This window comes from Mollisia scopiformis (assembly GCF_001500285.1).
Source record: "Mollisia scopiformis unplaced genomic scaffold LY89scaffold_13, whole genome shotgun sequence".
In the NCBI taxonomy this organism is placed as follows: domain Eukaryota; kingdom Fungi; phylum Ascomycota; class Leotiomycetes; order Helotiales; family Mollisiaceae; genus Mollisia; species Mollisia scopiformis.
In genome coordinates, this window is record NW_017263593.1 from 499,063 (window position 1) to 519,012 (window position 19,950).

The window sequence follows — 19,950 nt, forward strand, 5'->3', positions numbered from 1 at the left end:
GATTCTATGTGATTGACAGCTCTGGGTTAGTGGATTCGAGTCACTAGAATTTTGTCCAAAGGATGCCTTGTCAGGCGAAGAATTTGGGGCTAGGGGGAGCAAGTGATGGTCTATAAAAACGAAACTTTCAAGTCAATTTTTCTTTCGAAAATCTTACAACCCTCCGGATTCATCACCCACGGCGCATGGAAGTTCGAGACGTTCTACGTCCCGGGCTCTTGGGAGGTCGTTTGACTTTCCAGAGTTAGAATGTCCAAGGGATTGTTTGATCAAAGCGTAGATAGATATTTTGTTGTCAAACTCTTTTCACTTTTGTTGTCAAACTCCTCTTCTTCATTGTCAACATATTAACACTCTGTCCCTAGCACTACTCTCCACAACCCAACACAAAAACAATCTTCCACACTTAGCCTAACCAAAATCTCACACCCGGGAACCAACTCTGCGTCTTCTGCTAATCTTCATTGTAGTGATATGCATCTTCGACTCGTTGCTTAGGTATAACTCGAAAGTTAACCATGAAGGATAGTTCGTTTGCTTATATACTTCGCTTGGTGAAGGAATTTTTCGAGGATTCATCGTCTTGAAAAAGTGAATGGAATTCTGGTACGATTCTGGGAAACATGATTGCAAAGAGATATGTTTGTGATGCAGTGAGTATTTCTCCGGTATCGGAGCTTTCTGCGCATTTTGCGCTTTCTGCGCGATTTGCGCAAAATGCGCAATTCTCGCAGTCTAAATTCACTTATTTACTTATTCACCAGACTTCAAGCATCTTGGGAATTTGAAAACTGGTCAGAGCCTCCCACGTCCTGTCTATAAAAGAACCTCCTCGTCCTGTTTCCATGGATCCTGTATCCAGTATCCAGAGCGAGGCCAAGAGCGAGGCCAACTACAGGAATGGAAACGATTTGGGGTTTCAGGACGAGGGCCGGGCTCCTTGTGTGTGTAAGTATCTTGATATTGTTTAGGAAATGGATTCTAGGGTTTGTTTAGATCTCATTTGTTATTGTCAAGATGTTTGATGCTATCAACAAATTGTCCTTGTTGTTGACCATTGGCTCATGGCTAAAGAACACAAGCAATAACTCTTTTCAATGAGTCCTGGACAAAATCTTACATCTCCTGATCCTGGCCGCACGTAGAAATGTCCTCCTTGATAGGTAGCTTTGATGCTAGTAACGGGAAGAGAGGAGGAAGTCTTATATACATATCCTACGTCCCTTCCTTCAAACTCAAGATCTGGCTCAACAGAGTGAATACATACCATTGAGTCATAAGCACGGAATCCGATTTCGCCGGTCACGGAACGGAAGACCGAGATTCTATAAATACCCCAAACATAACCCAGTTTATAGAAACAAAAAAAAAACTTGCGCAAGATCCCCTAATGGAGGGAGGCAAGTTCCTGGCGTTTAAAGTTCTCCTCCTGGATCAGTGTTTTGGGTTGATCTTTGAGTCATTTGGTGGGACTGTGGGTAGGTGGATTAGTAGTGGTTGTTGTCAAGTTATTTTTCGTTGTCAAGTCATTTTTGCTGCCTGTTCAGCTTGACAACTTATGTTCATTGATTCTAGCTACAATTTGCCTAATAACTCAAAGATCCCGGCACGTATCTTGGCAATTCCCTTCAGAAGCCATACAGTGACCACATGGAGTGGCAGTGCCACGGTGGCGCTTGTCGATATTTTTGAAAGACAGAAGACTTGATCATTTATATACCCCGCTTCCCTCAAGCTTGGGACTCACAGACTTAGTCTCTTTGTTACTAGAATCGGGCTGTAGATTCACTATTCGTAGAGCGGGTCGATTCACGGCTATCACTTCTTGAACAACACGATTTTTAATATTCAATCTCGGCGTCGAGTAATCTTCCAACATGCGAAACGTCTATAAAAGTACCACGCACGGCTACGAAGACAAAATTCAACTTTCTGCAACGAGAGCGAGAGCGAGAGCGAAAGCACCGAGAACATGCCCTGTCTTGGAGCCGGAGCCCGAGTGTGGAGCATCTCATGAAAAGAGAGACGACTTTACTAGGTCTAATGTTCTCTCCTTGGTTTGGTGTTTTGCGTTGGTTTAGGGAATAATTGTTGTTGCCAAATTATCTGTTGCTGTTATTTATATTTCTTTGTGTATAGTTCAAATTTGCTTGACGTAATGCTTCTAAATCACAATCTGCTTAGTTGATCTAAAAGTAGCTACCTCATTCTTGACCACAACCTATTTCAGTTCTAGAGCGTGGTCTCCGAGCGATTTGTGCTCAAGAGAGTAAGCGTTACGATAGCTGTTTATATACTTTGCTGACCTCGAGTTTGCAACTCAAACAGTCAGTCTTGTTCTTACTTAAGTCCAAATTCACTTTACACAAATCGAGAGATTACTCGAATCCAATATTCACTTCTCACAAGTCGAGTCGATAGTCAAGGACGACCCGAATCTCGTATTTACTCTCAAAGAAGTATCCTGCCAGACTGCGAAACGTCTATAAAAGAACCTCTACACACTGCCGCGGAGACGAATTTCGATCATCTCCAAAAGAACAGGGAGAAGGCGGCCACGGTTCTTGAGAATCCCGGACGAACGTGTAGCAAAGGAATAGCAGACGTTGCAAGCTAGTTTTCTTGGAATTTCCGATCACTGTTTATTACTGTATTTAGTAGGTTTTCAGTTTTCCTTCCACAGTGATATTGTTGTCAACTCAACTATTGTCGCCAATACATTAGAACACGTTTCGTCTCGAAAGTAACTTAACGTGGAAATATATTTGAACCAAGTCTTATTCTCTGGGACATCATGGTAACAGGCGACCTCATCATGGAGAGCCATGCGCCTCCGTAACTCCGATTCTAACTGTGTGCCGGATTTTGAATCTTGACCGCAATCGGGGTTTATATACTTATTTCCGGCTCTTGAAAATGCCGAAAAATCCTCGTCTCAAGCGTGAATCTTTGAATCATTCACCAATCCATGATTTGAACGCTATGAGTGGTCTTGTACGTGAGATTCACTTCTTGTTTGTAATTCAATTTGGATTTTATGAGTCGTCTGAAGAAACTGGGTCTGGGATTCACTTCTTATTGGTGGCCGAGATAGCGTTCTGCCAGCCGTCTGAACAAGTATATAAAACGGCCAAAGATCAGCGAAAAGCGGTCAACCAAAAAGAGAGAAACTCGTAGCGAAAGGATGGCTTTGTTGGAGGCTGCGAGCCACTGTAAAGTCGCTTCTTCTTGTATTTTCGGTTGCAGCGACATCTCCTTTTTGCTCCTTTTTGTCTTGGGCTAGTTGTTAATTTAATTCTCGACTTATTTTCTATTACTATTGTTTCCCTTGTTATCAATGTTTTTCTTACTAACGACTATTTCTACTATCTACTTGCATTTCGGTGAAAATATTAACGAAAAATGGTCAAACAAGAAGAAGGAAGCTAACATACAAAGGAATCATGGTCATTAAGGATGGCTTTGTTGGAGGCTGCAAACTACTGTAATCTCGCTTCTTCTTGCATTTTGGGTTGCAGCGAAATTTTTCTCTGGTCTTGGACTAGTTGTTAAGTTATTTTCTGCTATTAACTTATTTCTTGTTATCGATTTTCATCTTGTTGTCAGCATGCCACTAAAAAAATGACAACAAGGAGTTATCTCAAAGGTTTTAAAGCGAAAGTTCAGTTGAATTAACCATCTCCACTTACAAGCTTTATCTTCTTATGTGCTGCATACTTCACACAATGACTTTTCGTCCCAGTGTTTCGGTTGCTCTTTTATATCTCTTTCCGATTGGCAACATTCTCTTTCATATGTCTCATGGCTTGCATATTGACCCCCTCACTTGTTTCATAATCCGGACAATGACTCTCCGTTCCAGAAGGTAGGAATAGGTTTCACATTCACCCTTCACAGTTCAGAATAGTACCATTTCTCGTTCATCCTTCCCAACTTGCATCATTACCTCTTCACATGTACCATGTTTAACACAGTACTTATACGCTCTAGAAACTAAAAACCACTGTCTCACTCACCATCACTGACTCAGAACATTGCCTTTTCATATGTGCTATGCTATACACAGCGACGCTATGCTTGAGAAGTTGGGTGGCAGGCGATCTTCTTGTGCCAGACATGTTCAAAGTGAATGAAACCCGAGCTTCTATACACTAAATCGGAACCACCCTGGCTGCCTTTATTATTGCCATTTACGTCTTTGTTGTCAACTGCTCAATGCATGATTGAAACTAAACATTTTGTAACAAGCTGTGACAAAGGGGTCTATGCTTTCGTCCACCTGTTTGCTCATCAAGCTAAAGACTCTTCCATATGCAATACTAAGATCCAACTTGGGCTGTAATTTGACGTTCCACGAGAGTGCCAGTCCTGCAAGTGTTGAGATGCTTCGTGTACTATTCGTAAAAAGAAACTTGCGGAGAGAAGTGGTCTTATATAGTTTGCGGAATAGCTTTCTTCCAGCTCCGACTATAGTCAATAATATCGTGAATCTCGGTCAATGGTTTCTTGCAGCTCCGACTAGGGTGAATAAGATTGTGAATCTCGGTCAAAAATTAAGATTTCCAATTCAGCTCTTCGCTCACCAAAACTATAAAAGCAGTGACCGGTATACCAGTCAGTTGTACTGCTAGCTCAACACCCCTCAGCGCCTTTGGTGCCATATTAGGTTCAAAGGTCACCTCAGTTCCAGGCACAGAGATCCGCCCACCTTTCGCTGTCAAATATTATCCCGCTGTAAATGAATCCATGAGAAGCCGTCGCATTTGAGGAATGGGCCATAAGAGGGATCTTTTAGAGCAAGTATCTTCCGAGGGTGACTGTCTTCCATGCCTCTCAATAGTAGAACCGGTGCTACTGGGCGCAGCTATCTGAGTTCTCGTTTTCGTAAGGACGGCATATGGGCAAAAAGGACTATCTTTATAAATGAGACCTCAGCAGTAACTGAAGGGGACTAAGCAGTGAATATTCAATAATCGCATCATCTGGTGAGTGTTGGAGTGGCCTTGCCAACACTGCAGTTCTCCTACTTCATGAATGGGAAAGCTCCTAGCCTCAAATGTCATCAAAAGTCAAGATATTCGTCAATCGTGCCCTATAATATTACGTTTTGGTTTTCTTTGTCGTCTCTTTCTTGTTGTCAACTTTGAGCATTTTAGGGCAAGGAGCTGCGATTACATTTTGGACTTCTTGGGATAGGATATTCGTATATCTGCAGCCCTAAGCACAGGCATCTTGCTTTAAATTTAATCTATAATCGAAACTTTGAAACTGTTTCGGAGATTCGAAATTGTTTCAAGTCGAGTTAAAAAGAAGTGGACTGCACGTGATTCATACCGGATACCAAAAATAGGTCATCGTGGCGTCATCAATTGCAGAGCCTCTCCGATGTCAACCAGTACTCATCAAGAAAAGGACCTCAAGTTGCATATCTGCCTTGAAGTCCCAAATATTGGCCAGCTTGACACTGTCAAGCCCAATCAGCAACGGGATTTTTACCACGCTTTCGCGCCAGATCTTCTCGTTTCTTGAAATGCGCTATTCCCCACACCAAACGCAACGCGCGTCATGCATAAGGTCACTGAACCAAACAGGTTTATGAATTACTATGACGGACATCACGGCAGATCAGGGGCCAAACGGGCTGGGCCGATCCAGGGCAACCGATTCTAGTACATTGTACAAGTCCACATAGTATAAAGTCTACCAAAGCAGCAGGAGCTGCCAAGCATGCCAATCTTCCAAATTCACTTTCTAAGCCTCACCTGCAGATTAAAACCTCACACGAAAATACATTCTTTTCCCACCTATTATAGAACATCCTATATCATCATGGCACGCCACCATCGTCACGAAAACCACCGTGGATACCACCACGAAAAGAAAGATCATGGCTCTTCTACCCACGAGACTTCCAGTACCGGTACTGACAAGCGGGGTGACAAAGTCGCTGCTAGCAGCGACAAATACGGCGTTTGGAAGGGCACACCTACCAGCTACATCGGGCAAACGCTCCAGCAAGACAGATCCCCACACATCACACTCAAATTCGACGACGGCACTGGCAAAACTGTCGAAGCCAACATCAACGTCGCATCTACCAGCACAGACACCGAGCTCGTATATTGGCTGAACCGCACATGGTCGCACCCCGTGACCAAGACCCTGACTCCACTGTCTTCTGGCTTCCACCAGGCTACCACGACTGATGGGACTGGCCTTTCTCTCGATTTCCTGCGTACAACTCCTGCGCTTGTCGACTTCAGCGCTGGCCAGGTTGTCCAGGACTCAGACTCATCTGACACCGCGAACAACATCCTCGACCAGCTGGAGCCCATCATCAAGGACGCCATCGCTGCCAAAGCTACGGTGTACGTCTTTGGTCGAGACTATGGAACTGGTATTGACGACGTACACATGAACCAGGGTAACACTGGGGACTACGAAAACGCAGTTGGTGTGGACGGGGCACTGATTTTCCACTATCCCACCGGGGACCAGCATTTTGAGGCTGTCTTCCTTGCATTTGCGAGTCAAGAGGTGCCAACTGATGATAAAACTGGTGCTCCGGCAGCGAATGCAAAGGCGCTGGACACGATTGCCAAGGGTGGGAGCACTACCTCGAGCAGTTGACTTAAGGTGAATTGATGACTGTACTGGAACCTGCTGTAATGAGTATGGAATAGATATTAGACAGTAGCAAATTGACAACTTTACAGTACCAGTGCAAGACGTTCAATCGTTTAATTAACATGTATTGCTCAAAATACAACAAATTTGTAAATTTAATGACACCCCAGGATTTGCCTAGGCATCATCTGCAGACTGCGCTTGAGGAATCGAGCCATAATGATACTAGTAATCGATATAACAGGGTAACTGCAATGACCTGTTGTTACTCCTAGACCTCTGATAGAATTTGCAAGTGATCGGACGCAACATCATATGAAATTTGGAACCCCTTTTCAACCTAAGCGACAATGCCCCGCCCTCTCATTGGGGCGCATCAAAGGCTGCCTGGATGCCTGAGACACAAACCCAGAGCTCCAACCTCAAGACTTCGCAGTCTTCACTTCTCGTCAACAAACTATCGAATTATGTATCGCAATGAAACTGGGATCAGCTTGCTTACAATGCAGACAAGGGAAACGGAAATGCGAGAAACTAGAGCCGGGAACTTCTTGCCAACAATGCTTGCATCGACAGCTTCGTTGCTCTAGCTCGAGACGCATCTCAAATGTGCCTGCAAAGCTCGCTCCACAAAATCAGATTTCAACACGGGATGAGGGCGATTCCTTGCCACCAAAAGAAACAATATCAGAGATAATCGAACTCTATATCTGTTATATACACGACAAACCACATACCTTATTTCACGAGCCGTCTCTGAAGGCATCGGCTAAGAATGGCACTCTGTCTCCAGCTGTGCTATTTGGAATACTCGGTCTATCAGCTAGGTATATTATGACTTTTGTCACCCGGACCTTTGACTGACTCAGACCAGATTCTCTTCCAAAGAGAACATCCGCTCCCAAGGTCACGTGTGGGCAGCTGAGGCGAAAAGTCTGTGCCAACAAGGCTTGGAGAACATCAACATCGAGAGCATTCAAGCGTGTGTATTATGCGGAAATATTTGCCTCGCAGAGTCGAACGCGGATTCGGAATCTTTATACTTTGGTTTGTCTATCAATTGATATCAGGAAGGAGCACTAAATATCCTTAGTCATCGCAAATCGAATGGCCCAACTGTTGAAGCTTACAAAGGACAATACCGACGATGATCTTATCACGCGCGAAGTCAAAAGAAGAGGCTGGTGGAGTCTGTATCTGATTGACAGATGGGCTAGTGCGGGTCTTGGCTTGCCTCGACAATTCCACGATGGTGGCGCAGTTCCCAGGCTTCCAATGGACGAGGTGGACTTCTCGGATCTTCGTGTTGGCGAGATGGTCGAAGATTTGGATAGCTGGAGGCCAGGGATATGGAGCCATATGACCACGCTGGTGAAGATCTTCGGCCATATCCAAGATCTGAACCAAGGACTCGTTGAGAGACAGCACTGGGGAGAAGAGGACATCGATTCTCAAGTCCTTAATCTTGCGGATCAGTTGATTGCCTTCGAGAGAGACCTACCTCCTACTCTGATTTTCACATCGGAGAACCTCGACTTGCAGATCAAACGAGGTGTGGGACGGACCTTTGTTGCCTTGCATCTTGGATATCATCACTACGCAACTTTGCTATACTACCAATATCTCGATCAAAGCCGACCAGCCACTCCAAGGACGAGGATGTTTGCCCAGCGCTGCAAGTACCACGCCAAAGAATACTGCGATCTAATCCAAATTTCAGTACGGCACGGCAATGCTGAAGCTCTTCATAATGTGGTTGGGCATATGACTGTGGTATCTTCCTCCGTGCATTTGCACACACTCTTACTTGGTGATGATGACGAATTGCCGATGGCCAGACAGCGACTTGAGTACAATTTTGCGTACTTGGTCAGGTTGAGGACAATCTGGCCGAGCGTTGACTTGATGGTAAGTGTTCTTCGCAATGACCGAGACTTTGCGAAAACTGACAAGAACTTAGATGAAGAGACTGATCACATTCCAAGATGCTTGCTTGCGGACTGCCCAATTGGGTACTCATCGGTTCGACAAGTGGATGGTCAGATTTCTCCTTCAGCATGCCCTCGCATTGGACGAAAAGGAATCCTCGGATAATTCCCCTGATTTACATCTACAGAGTTTCCCGATTGAAGACCAAAGATTGCTCGAAAGAAGTCGGGTCACAGAAAGTATCATTCGAATTTCAGACAATATTACATGACCATGATGCTTTCGATTGTTCAGTTCCCATACACGTTTCTGCTCCCCTCGTAGCTACGAGCCAGATCCTGATATTGGCCATTCTCATTGCTTTACATTCGCCTCCAGGAATTTCGAGCAGATAGCATCCGAACCTTAAGCATTTTCAATATGTTCAGCATGACCACGACCAGCAGCTGCGACCTTTTCGTCCAGCACTTCCTTACCTGAAACATTCGCAGCATCGCCATCGAACAGTCGAGCAATCTCTTCCAGCGTTGGACCTTTCGTCTCAACGAAAAGGAACCAGATGCACAGACACTCAATCACCAGGATGGCTATGTACACGAAGTAGAACTTCCATGCCAGGTGTTGAAGTCCAATCGGATTGACTGTTTCGAATCAGCAGAAGTGCATGCAATTCGGGCACAACAACGACGCTTACCATATTGATTGAAGACGGAAGCTGTTGCCGTCAGTGCAAAATTGATTGCCATACCCTTTGCACGGATATTGAAGGGGAGTATTTCAGCACAGTATGCGACCGTCAAACCCGGCCAAGCGAATCCTGCGACACCATAGAACAGGAAGATCATGGCAATGACAGCGCTACCTGCACCTGAGTTTCCTGACTGGGCATACACAGCAGAACAAGCGGTTAAAATGCTGAAGGTTACGAGCATGCCAACGCCCGCGATCATAAAAAGTAACTTCCTCCCCATCTTATCAACAAGCAGAGAGAAGAATATTGCGACCAAGAACGACCATATCTGGAGTCCGCCATTGATGAGGGACTGGTCATACGAGGCTGTGATTCCAACCGAGTTCAGGATATCATGGAGGTAGTAAGAGGCGAGCCCGTTACCAGAGCACTGCGAGAAAAACGATACCAGGGCAATGAGCAAGAGTCTCTTGCGATTCCCAGGAGTCTTCAGAAAGTCGGTCCATCCGCTATTAGCTGCGACCTTTTCGAGTCGAAGTGTTTCCTGGATCTCTTGGAACTCCGACTTTACGAAGTGGTCTGTTGTGTCTCCATTGGCATGATACTGGATTCTTCATCAGTTTCGAATAGGACATTTACAATTTTGTGACCGCCCACGACTTACTTTGACAAGTATTGCAAAAGCTTCATCTTGACGATCTCTTGAGCAAAGCCATCGAGGACTCTCTGGCACAAAGAAGATGAACGCCATTTGGATCGCTGGCATAGCCGCTTGCATACCGACTGGAATTCGCCAAGCTGCGTTGGAGGTGTATTTCACAGTGCCAAATACTGTCCAAGCCGCAATGATGGCGCCCATATACCACAATGTGTTGTACCTGAATGCCATCAGCCTGATCCATCGCCTAGCTCCAAGTCACTTACATGGTTGTCAGCTTTCCTCGATGTTGTGGATGTGCAAGCTCCATGATCAGAAGAGGAGCAGAGCCTTGGGTCAAATTGGATCTAGTCGCCTTGTCAGATGATTGTTTCCTGCGACTTGGATACTTTGACAACTCACCCGAAGCCAACAAGAAATCTGCCACCTAGAAACATTCCGAGGTGGTTACTAGCAGGAACAACTGAGACTGTGAGATACTCTGAAGTTGTGTAATGATGTTACGAGAACTGACCTTGCAATATAGTCCCTATGAACAACATCATGAGGCCCGTACAGACACCAATACGCCTGCCAAACAGATCTGCAATATAGGAGCTGAAGAACAAAGCACATATAGCTCCAATCTGCTGAATAGCAGTGATGAGTCCGAGTTTTGAGCCTGTTGGATTGTTGAAGTCTAGATGACAAAGCTTCGTTAGCCATATTTCGCATGCTGTTGAAACACGGATGTACTCACACGCCTGCCATGGGTCCATCGTCTGCAATCCATTCAGCAAGGAACCGTCATAGCCATTGGTTGTAGATCCGAGGAAGAGAATTGGCATCATGACATACAGTCGTCGAAGTCCACGATGCTTCCACCAAGTGACAAGCGGGACTTCGAGGCCGGTGATGTGTTCATACGAATATGCAAGTCTGTCGACATCTTCGCGGTCGACCTGGGCAGTCGTCTGGTCTTTCTCCATGACTTGGTTCCTAAAGTAAAGATCGGAATACTTGACAAGGTGACAAGACAGCCGTCTGTCTCTGGAGCTTGATCTGATGGATCTTTACATCGACTTGCGACAGCTCATTGTTTTATAGACAACCCTTCTCTAGAAACTCCTCAAGGTCAAGGTCCAGGCTTTGGAGTGCCAGCCACGATATTCTGTTTGCGCGGCCAACCCCGGACCCAAATGTTCAGTCCATGGCCGGCCAAAGTACCAATCAAAGGACCGCATTCCCGGCGAGGATGCGTCCTTCCCCCTTTCCCCGCAAGCCCCGCCTCCATTGACCTTAGCAGGGAGTACAGATTCGTACTTAGCGCGCTGCTCCCCACAAACGATCAGTTGATGCGGCTTAAGTCCCAACTCTGACCGGAAAATGACTCGAACAAATTCTGAGCTGTGAACTGATCCCGAGTGGTGGGGATAGAACATCGCGGGGCAAAGTTGTGTTCTAGTGGGGTCCGGCATCTCATCCAATCAACAATTCCCATTCCCGGGCTTCGTCAGGCGTTCACCCGTTGGCGTGCAGATCTCGGATGCTGCAAACTTCATGTGGACTCCATACCTGCCAACGATGTGATAGATGGGAACAGCGCTCTCAACATATATCAGAATGGTCTGACGGCCCTTTTCTCGTCGATGATATTACTTCCTCTTCGAAATATAATTCGACCGCATAATTCAGACGCCACCTCGCAATGCGCACCGAGTATCCTCTCTCATCAAACATGGCGTCCACTTCTAAAACCAGTCCTCATTTGCAGAGCATTGAGAAGTCCCAGCAACTAATGGTCAATGGGAAACCCTTTCTCATGCTGGGTGCTGAACTGCAAAACTCTTCCATGACCTCGCCGGCGTACATGGACACAGTGTGGCAAAAGCTCGTAGACACCCACATCAATACAGTCCTAGGATGCGTGACGTGGGAGGATATCGAGCCGGTCGAGGGCAAGTTTGACTTCTCGGAACTAGACAAAGTCATTGAAGGTGCGAGAGCACATGGTCTTCATCTTGTGCTGCTCTGGTTTGGATCCTTCAAGAATGGTAGGTCGCATTTCTGTCCAAAGAACATCGCCTGATATCTACTAGGTCTTTCGTCATATACACCTTCATGGGTGAAGAAAGATGTAAAGCGGTTTCCAAGAGCACATTTGAGAAAATCTGGGGGCATCCTTCAGACGGCTGACGTTGTCTCTATTTTTCACACCGAAGCTCGCGATGCGGATACCCGAGCATTTTCCACTCTTATGCGCCATGTGAAAGAGATCGATGCGGCTCACGGTACTGTCATCATGACTCAAGTCGAGAACGAGACTGGTTTACTGGGCGACTCTCGAGATGGTAGTTCAGCAGCGAACAAGAAGTTCTCCGAGCCAGTACCCAAGGACCTCGTGGAACATCTCTCCTCGAAATGGGATTCTTTATCCCCAGACCTGAGAGCTAATCTACAAGTCTTCAAAGGCCTTGGCCAGAAGTCAGGTTCTTGGGAATCCGTCTTTGGTAAGAGCAAGCAAACAGATGAGCTCTTCATGGCTTACCATTACGCTCTGTATGTCAACCACGTGGCGGCCGCTGGAAAGAAAAAATACAACATTCCTTTGTACACCAATGTGTGGCAAAACTACGTGGGATCAGATGATGATAATGCATTTCCAGTCATCGCTGGTGGCGGCGGCGAACCTGGAGATTATCCTTCAGGAGGTGGAGTGAGCAATGTGCTTGACATCTGGAAAACTTTCGCGCCGTCTCTCGATTTCATCGCTCCAGATATCTACCTCAACGATTACAGCGCATCTTGCAAGAAATATCGTCATCTTGATCAACCATTGTTCATTCCAGAGCAACGACGAGATGAGTATGGCGCACGCCGAATCTGGAAAGCATTTGGCAGCTTCCAGGCGATTGGTACTTCCCCGTTTGGTATCGATACATTAGAGCCGGAGACAAATCCATTCACCAGACACTACAAATTGCTGTCGCAGGTCAAGGACATAGTTTTAGAAACACACAGAAAACCTGGTTCATCAATAGGATTCTTCTTTGATGAGCTTCTCGAGGATGGCCGCGACCCCTCTCCACCCACCATTGCACGATTCGGCGACTTCGAAGTAACAATCAAGCGCTGCTTCGTATTCGGCAAACCGGGATCTGGGGCAGGAATGCTCATCCATCAAGGCGATGGAAAATTCCTCTTGATCGGATGGGGTTTCCAGGCCGAGTTTAAGAGCAAATCTCCGAAATCCACATTCACAGGCATATTGAACTTCACTGAGAAGATGATGGACAAGGAAACTGGCAAATTGATCACCGGCAAGAAGCTCAATGGCGATGAGACTCGAAGTGGAAAGTACCTCATGATGCCAAATGAGGATCCTGACTATGGTGGTTTTCCCATCTGCGTCACTATCCCGGCTCGTACCATGATCGCTGAGTGCGAAGTCTATTCGCTGGAGGAGGGCAGTGGTGATTTGTAGGGGTCATTGCGAATACATCTAAACATTCAGGATATCATCCAGCATCTGCACGATTGTTGGGGATTTTATGGACATCACTTGCACTGTCGACTCCTACGCATATATATGCCTCTTTTACATGTCGATAAGTGTCGACAGCTTTTCCTTCATATGTCATCATCATCGTGTGGTTCCACCTCCCTAGTTCCCGCGAGTTAACCTCCTCCACAAACCATTTCATCACATAATCACATCCAGTTAGCGCTTAACTCTCCTTCTACATAGATTCCAATAAGCATTTTTCATCTCGCCGTTCGCGGCGTCGTTATATTGTTGCAGTGTTGCAGCAATGCAAATCCACATAAAAAAAATACTGCAGCAATGCAAAAAAATCCAATTGCAGTGGCCAAATGGATTTTTCAAGGGCACCCTCTCCCGGACGCGGGTTGTAAAAATAAAGAGGGCCCGCCTGGAGTTTTTGCTTCCGAGATCTAGGTTCTAATTTTTGAATCTTTTATATCTCTCTCTTTCTTTCTTTTTTGGCATGAGAGGACTTCTCGCTTAGCCTCGCTTGTTGAGTATCTTCAGACTTCCTCTTCACTCTTTTAAGATCAGGCGCCTGCTGACGTGTGATTGGATGTCGAGGAAATTTTCAAGTACTTCTTTGTCTAAGCTAGTCCACGCCTAAGCTTTAACAAGTGCTACTCGGTCAAGTATAGCTCCGACATGAATCGATTTAGATGGCCATGATATCATGCTTTCAGCCTCATTTTGGAAATTAGAAGCCTTCAATAACGCGACGAGCTTTCTAGAAAAACTCCAGAAAATGTGTTACAGACGGTCCCACTTTATAGTCTTCCTTGGGGTAGTGACCTTACGTCTATGTGAGATTATGTTCGCATTCATTTTTCGTGCTTTGCTTGTTTTGAAAAATTCTCTTGATTCTTCACTCCTCTCTGACTTGCAAGTTAAAGACCAAAATGAAGAGTTCATGCTCTTTCCTAGGAATTTTGAAGCTTTCCCGATGACTGAACGCTCTCATCACGAAATCTCGTGATGTGCCTCAACCATGGTACGCTATGAGAACTAACTCGCTTAGTCGCGCTAAAGCCCCCTTCCTTCCCCCATTTGACTGTCACATGACGTTTGATTTCTGAACCGTTCTTCTAATCTCTCCACGAATAATTTACGGAAACATAAGTAGAACCATCTCACTTCCACTCAATATTCTTGCAAAATAACCCAATCCTTTACGGATCACGCTCCTTTTTAATTACATGGAATTACTTTTCGAACAGAAGCTGGGCAATGGATAACGCAGTAACGCTACCTGCATGGGAAAGTGCGCCCCATCCAGATATCCCTCTAGACTCAATACCTATCAAACAATGTTCGTACTCCAGCCTCTCTTAATAAGATTCCTCTGACACGACGTACTCTAGATGATACCCCAGAGCAACCGAAGCAAGACCGCGGCCATCGTCTATTCGAAGGCCTCATGGACGGGACAACCGATTGCATCATATGCCACGAAGAAATCGAGGCAGAATCACAGATGTGGTCATGCAAGAGTTGTTATCACATCTACCACTTTGCCTGCATCAAGCGCTGGGCAGAGAACAAAGGCAGCTCGACCTGGCCATGTCCCACTTGCAAGACGATCCAAAAGAAGAGTCCAGTCACGATGACGCCCTCTTGCTGGTGCGGCAGACAATCCCGTAAGGATATTAGTTACAGAGGCAATACCTGTGGTGCAACTTGCTTCAAGGAAGTAAAGTGCTCCGACAACCCTGGCAGGCCTTGCCGCAGCAATTGCAGCAAGCCATGCCATCCAGGGCTCTGCGAACCTGCTGCTTGCAACGATTGGTGTCCATCAATGAGACACGTGCCAATTGGTCGAACCCCGAAAACGGCCAACATGAATCCAGTCCAGTATTACCGCGAGCTGAATCGATTGGAGAGGCAAGACACCACGCAACAAGAGCATCCTAGTTCACGATACAGAGATCGGGGGCGCGACAATCCTAGAAGAACAGCTACTGAGCCCTTGGCGCGAGAAGCTGAACGCTACCTGAAGCGCGGGTTCTTTTCCCTCACCGCCGTGTCGTTCATCCTGGTTCCGATAATAATCTGGCTCATCAGCCGAATACCATCATGGGCTCGGCCTCTGGAACACACTCACTTCACGGAGCACACTCGGAAAGTCGATAGGCGGGCTGTATTAATGGTAATCGCAGTAACACCGAGCTTTTTCTGTTTCCTACTTGCAGTCTGTGGTTATTACATCTTGAAAGGTCTTGGAATTCTCTTCCGACGTCACAGGACGGATGATTTGTTGCAATTCGTAATAAAATTGTTCGTTGTTGCTGCTCTTGTCGTATACAATTATAGTTTAATGGGCTTGTAAGTTACAAGAGGAGACATTTACACCACTCAGTATGACTAATTGTGACTAGGGGAATCGGAGGCATTGGTATCTCCTGGAAGAAGCAGATGAAAAACAGTTGTCAAGGCTTCGACACCAGAGTAAACCTAGACATTTACAGTACGCCCCCCTCCCCAAGCCCCCAAGAGCATATCTATCTAACACCCACCCAGTCAAAGGTGACGGCAACCCCCATTTCCCCTCCCACAAGCTATCCCTCTACACACCCGACCTCCCCAACCCACCACCCCACCAACTCGGCATCGACGACTTCGAATTCACCTCTCCCATCGACTCCTCTAAGTCCCCCAGCGAGCCCTACCACACCTACCACCGCATGACCGGCACCCTATCCCCCTCCCAGCACCTCGCCATCGACTTCGACCTACCCAACCACCTCTGGAGAATCATGAACCTAACCTACACCGACCCATCACTCAACCCGACCACCTCCTTCCCCGGCACGGCCAGAACGCTCTTCAAATCCGGAACCTGGTCTCCGACCAACGAAACAAATCCCCATGCCTTCATCCCCGAGCTATCTCTCCAGATCCCGAATCTGTACTACTACACGCGGCACTGCGCATACCAGCCCTTTATGAAAGTATACACAACGACGAACTTAAACGCGACCCAGATTACCGAGCAAGGGAACAGGACGTGGAGTCCGCTGAACGAGAAAGAGGTCGTGATGCGGACGGCGGCGTTTGGATACCTGCCTGAGAAGCTGGAAGTTTGTGCGAGGAGGAACGAGTATGAGGTTAACGGGACGAAGATGCACGGGTTGAGAGAAGATGTTGTAGTCCCATTGGGACTGCTGGCTGCGTTGAGGCTGCAGATGCGTGCTGATGGGAAATTTGAGCGTGGGTGTGAATATGTCGGTGCTTGAGTTGTTGCTTTTTCACTTGAGAATGTATGTATCACGGTCACTGCTCTGATACATGGTGGTGGTCTTGTTGGGATGACATACAGGTCAAGTTCATAAACATCCTGGCTAGTGTGTTCCGAGCACCGAATTAGGTCGTATACATAAATTGTTGCTTAGCGTCGAATACAAACGGGTAGAAAAGAAGGACCCAAATCTAGACTGTCTATTATTCGCCTGCATGACAGCCATAATCATCATCATCGATAAACCCCCTGTTGCTGAATAGAAGTCTATCGTCGTTCACCAAAAACCCTAAGTCTTGGCTGCAAGCCATTCTCGTAGAATTCGTCACCAATCCTTCGGCCCCAGATTACTCGTCCAATCATTAGCCACTATTGGAAATACGATATGCCGCCAACGATAGCATCATCTATCTCCTTGACCACTACATAAGTCTTCAACTGAACATCCTGCTCTTGACTCTCCTTCTTCGCCAAAGCCTGACTCAAACTCTCGTGATCGTACTTTAGTAAATCCAAACTGCTGACGACCTGATACTGCAAATCCGATGCGACGAAAGCATCCTTCTTGGCCTCGAGTGCTTTGATTCCCGCTGGAATGTCAAGCGCAAGAGTACGAGTGACATAGTCGATGATGGTATAAGAGTCAGAAGAAGTCATGTTCTTGACGCTCCCACAGGTGTCGTAGCATTTTCGGTTGGCAACGTGAACGGCAGAAAAGGCAGTGAGGATGGGAGTAGCTTGGACAACACCTCCATCATAAGCCTCGATGGCTGAGGTAAGACCCTTGACAGAAGTATCAAGTGCTCCCAGGTCAAGGAGGACGAGGTCCGCACTACAAGAATTTAGTATCTGATTTTGGGTAAGAACTAGGAGCTGATTCTTTGGGAGAGGAATAAGACTTGGTCGGGAGCTCAAATAAGTACATTTGAAAAGATGCGAGGCAAAGGAAACAAGGGGAATTACTCAAAACTGCGGATAGCCAGCGGCTTGGCGGTCACCAGGGCCGCGGTGGCAAGCAAAAGGAGAGACTTGAAAGAAACCATTTTGAGAACGGAAGACTGGAAGTGAATGCTCAAGGGCTCAAACAAAGCAATGAGCGTGGTATTCGTCTCGACCTTTTGCCAAACAGAAGCAAGAGGAGACAGTGAATGGAGATGGGTCCCATACTTTCATTTCTACCTGAGCACAGATTTCCAAGTACGATCTGCAAAAGGCGGCTCGGTCGAGAAAATTGTTGAGAAGCAGACGGGCTCCCGGCCCCTGTGGGAGCTGCCTCGGTAGGTTGCGATTTGGTGGAAGAAGCTTGATAAGGAAGGCGCCGCTAGTGCATGCGGCACTTGCAGCATGTGTGCTCATGGATGTCATACAAGGCGATTGGTAGAGACCAGGATGATTCAGCGTGTCCTTGCATCAATCTGATGTAGGTCTGAACTCCGTCTGATGTCCGGCTCGTTAAATACTTGGATTGACTTTACTAGCTCGAGTGGACTCGGGGCCGGCTCAGGGGTGAACCCCACCATCTCGGCTAGAGCCAGCCTCCCGGCAGAGACCTCCGCCCCTAAATGCACAGAGCACCAACACACTGCGGGATAAATTCAAGGGGGCTTGCCTGCTTGCCACTACCGAATTAAACATGCGTCCAGCATGTGAACATGCACGCAACCAAGAATACCTAGGACTCTGGAATATCGAAAGGAGAGCCACAACCTCTTCAAGATACTCGTATCCTCTTCAAGTTGACAACCATAAATAAGCCCTGAAGATCCTAATAAGATCCCAGCAGAGGTATCCATCAATGTTTCTGCATCGGTGAAACACTGGTAATCGATATCAGGCTCTTTGCATCCCCACGAGCTTATCTCTCCACTAACGGCGGTAGGATCAGCGGAGCGGTCGCCGCTAGTGGAAGGTACCACTTACGTTAAATGCGATCTGCACATCTCTGAAAAACGGTTCTCCGATAACCCAAACATCTGAAAGCCCATCTCCACCCTCGACTTTGACGCCAGACTTCGACTCCCTGGCCTCAGCTGCGCGGGCTCCCATTCTTGACTCGACCACAATGCCAAGACAATAGCCACTACCTGTCGTCATTCTGCCAAGAGAGAAACGTCCACCGGGAGAAAATGTACCCTGATCTCTTTTGCCTTTCAACACTTCGAAGTTCCAGCTGGCGAATTCGAAATGGACTCTAGGAGGATTGAAACAAGGGTACGCGGTGAATTGATCGAATGGAGGTGGCAGTTGCTTGCTTCCTGCGCAATCAATTAGCACTATAGACAACGGTGAAGTATTTAGCTTTAGGAGCTTAGAGCTGTCTCTAGAGCTTGCAAGCCCACGCCATTCGTTTGCTCAATCTCATTTCTCGAGACAACCTCCAGCTTTAGAGCTACTGTCGAATAACGCAACAGCTTAGTATAGAATAGACTTACCAGATATGGAAGAGTAGAAAGTCCTTGCGGCCAGTGGGGGTGCGATGATAAATGGCGTGTTGACATCTAGTACGGCAGGCTGGTTCGCCAAGATCTTAACTCCATCAATCCATATCCCACGCATGAGGACCTGCCACCATCCTTCTGCACCTTGGACCTTGATCCATTTCCATTCATTCAGGTCATCTTCGGACTTTCGACTGTTATGCTCATTCCTACCGTGTTCTTCTTGGCGACTTTGGTGCCCACCGATTCGGTCCAGATCGTCTGCTGTCTCACGCTCGACTTCCCGGTCGGACGCAACAGAAGTACCTCCCATACTAAATATTCCTTCTTTGCCATTGACGAGTAGTATTGACCATATGGGAGCATCGAGGATTTGTTTCTCAATTAGTTGCGGCATAAGTGAGGACGTTTTTGTCTGAGTAAGAGCCGTGGATGGAGAAAGGCCAAGGTACGCTCCAGATGGTAATAGAGCTCTGGTCCATTGTTTCGCAGGTCTGCAATGGGCAAATGATATCGGGATTGAGCGATGAATTGTTGGTAGGTGAAGAATGTCTTTGGGCTGTCGGCAAGTGGGGAATGCCAGAGGTGATTCTGAGTCAACTAGTCCCGAGTTAGTGAAGAGCATTGAAGGAGGGGATCAATACTAACCATAGGTACTGCTCTTGAAGTCAAGGACTAAGAAGTCAAAGGGTCAGCAATGGTCCACCGTATGGCCCAGATACAAGCGAGTTCTAGGGATCTGAAGCTCCTTACAGAATGAGCCCTTGTCACTGCTGGTGGAGAGTATCCAGAAGTCTGCAGTCAACATATCAAGATCCATATCAACTTCCTGAATAGGTTCTCCGATAT

General features: G+C 46.7%; 7 protein-coding genes across 7 annotated transcripts; 4 read left to right on the forward strand and 3 right to left on the reverse strand.

The window, feature by feature from the left end:
• The first annotated feature begins 5,398 nt into the window (after positions 1-5,398).
• LY89DRAFT_685322 (uncharacterized protein) lies at positions 5,399-6,721 on the forward strand. The gene has a single exon (XM_018215060.1). It carries the CDS (start codon positions 5,830-5,832, stop codon positions 6,628-6,630), a length of 801 nt encoding a protein of 266 aa, XP_018070665.1. The 5' UTR covers positions 5,399-5,829; the 3' UTR covers positions 6,631-6,721.
• Positions 6,722-7,104: 383 nt separating this feature from the next.
• Positions 7,105-8,827, forward strand: LY89DRAFT_586216 (uncharacterized protein; the record flags this gene model as incomplete). Its single annotated transcript, XM_018209358.1, has 4 exons — positions 7,105-7,454; positions 7,502-7,674; positions 7,721-8,535; positions 8,588-8,827. 4 exons carry the CDS (start codon positions 7,105-7,107, stop codon positions 8,825-8,827), a joined length of 1,578 nt encoding a protein of 525 aa, XP_018070666.1.
• LY89DRAFT_748866 (general substrate transporter) lies at positions 8,588-10,873 on the reverse strand (the record flags this gene model as incomplete). Its single annotated transcript, XM_018221160.1, has 7 exons — positions 8,588-9,197; positions 9,251-9,851; positions 9,912-10,125; positions 10,172-10,252; positions 10,308-10,368; positions 10,420-10,584; positions 10,645-10,873. 7 exons carry the CDS (start codon positions 10,871-10,873, stop codon positions 8,962-8,964), a joined length of 1,587 nt encoding a protein of 528 aa, XP_018070667.1. The 3' UTR covers positions 8,588-8,961.
• Positions 10,874-11,622: 749 nt separating this feature from the next.
• Positions 11,623-13,368, forward strand: LY89DRAFT_669841 (glycoside hydrolase; the record flags this gene model as incomplete). The annotated part of the gene is made up of 2 exons (XM_018213131.1): positions 11,623-11,938; positions 11,984-13,368. 2 exons carry the CDS (start codon positions 11,623-11,625, stop codon positions 13,366-13,368), a joined length of 1,701 nt encoding a protein of 566 aa, XP_018070668.1.
• A 2,025-nt stretch (positions 13,369-15,393) lies between these two features.
• LY89DRAFT_79868 (uncharacterized protein) lies at positions 15,394-16,949 on the forward strand. Its single transcript, XM_018223411.1, has 4 exons — positions 15,394-15,750; positions 15,804-15,892; positions 15,946-16,689; positions 16,745-16,949. Exons 1-3 carry the CDS (start codon positions 15,572-15,574, stop codon positions 16,659-16,661), a joined length of 984 nt encoding a protein of 327 aa, XP_018070669.1. The 5' UTR covers positions 15,394-15,571; the 3' UTR covers positions 16,662-16,689; positions 16,745-16,949.
• Positions 16,847-17,994, reverse strand: LY89DRAFT_79897 (uncharacterized protein). The gene is made up of 2 exons (XM_018223412.1): positions 17,627-17,994; positions 16,847-17,495 (listed from the first exon to the last, which is right to left on the reverse strand). Exons 1-2 carry the CDS (start codon positions 17,704-17,706, stop codon positions 17,033-17,035), a joined length of 543 nt encoding a protein of 180 aa, XP_018070670.1. The 5' UTR covers positions 17,707-17,994; the 3' UTR covers positions 16,847-17,032.
• A 117-nt stretch (positions 17,995-18,111) lies between these two features.
• LY89DRAFT_685326 (uncharacterized protein) lies at positions 18,112-19,722 on the reverse strand. The gene is made up of 3 exons (XM_018215061.1): positions 19,096-19,722; positions 18,584-18,918; positions 18,112-18,529 (listed from the first exon to the last, which is right to left on the reverse strand). The coding sequence occupies exons 1-3, from the start codon at positions 19,496-19,498 to the stop codon at positions 18,494-18,496; spliced, it is 774 nt and encodes a 257-aa protein (XP_018070671.1). The 5' UTR covers positions 19,499-19,722; the 3' UTR covers positions 18,112-18,493.
• Between the last annotated feature and the right edge of the window lie 228 nt (positions 19,723-19,950).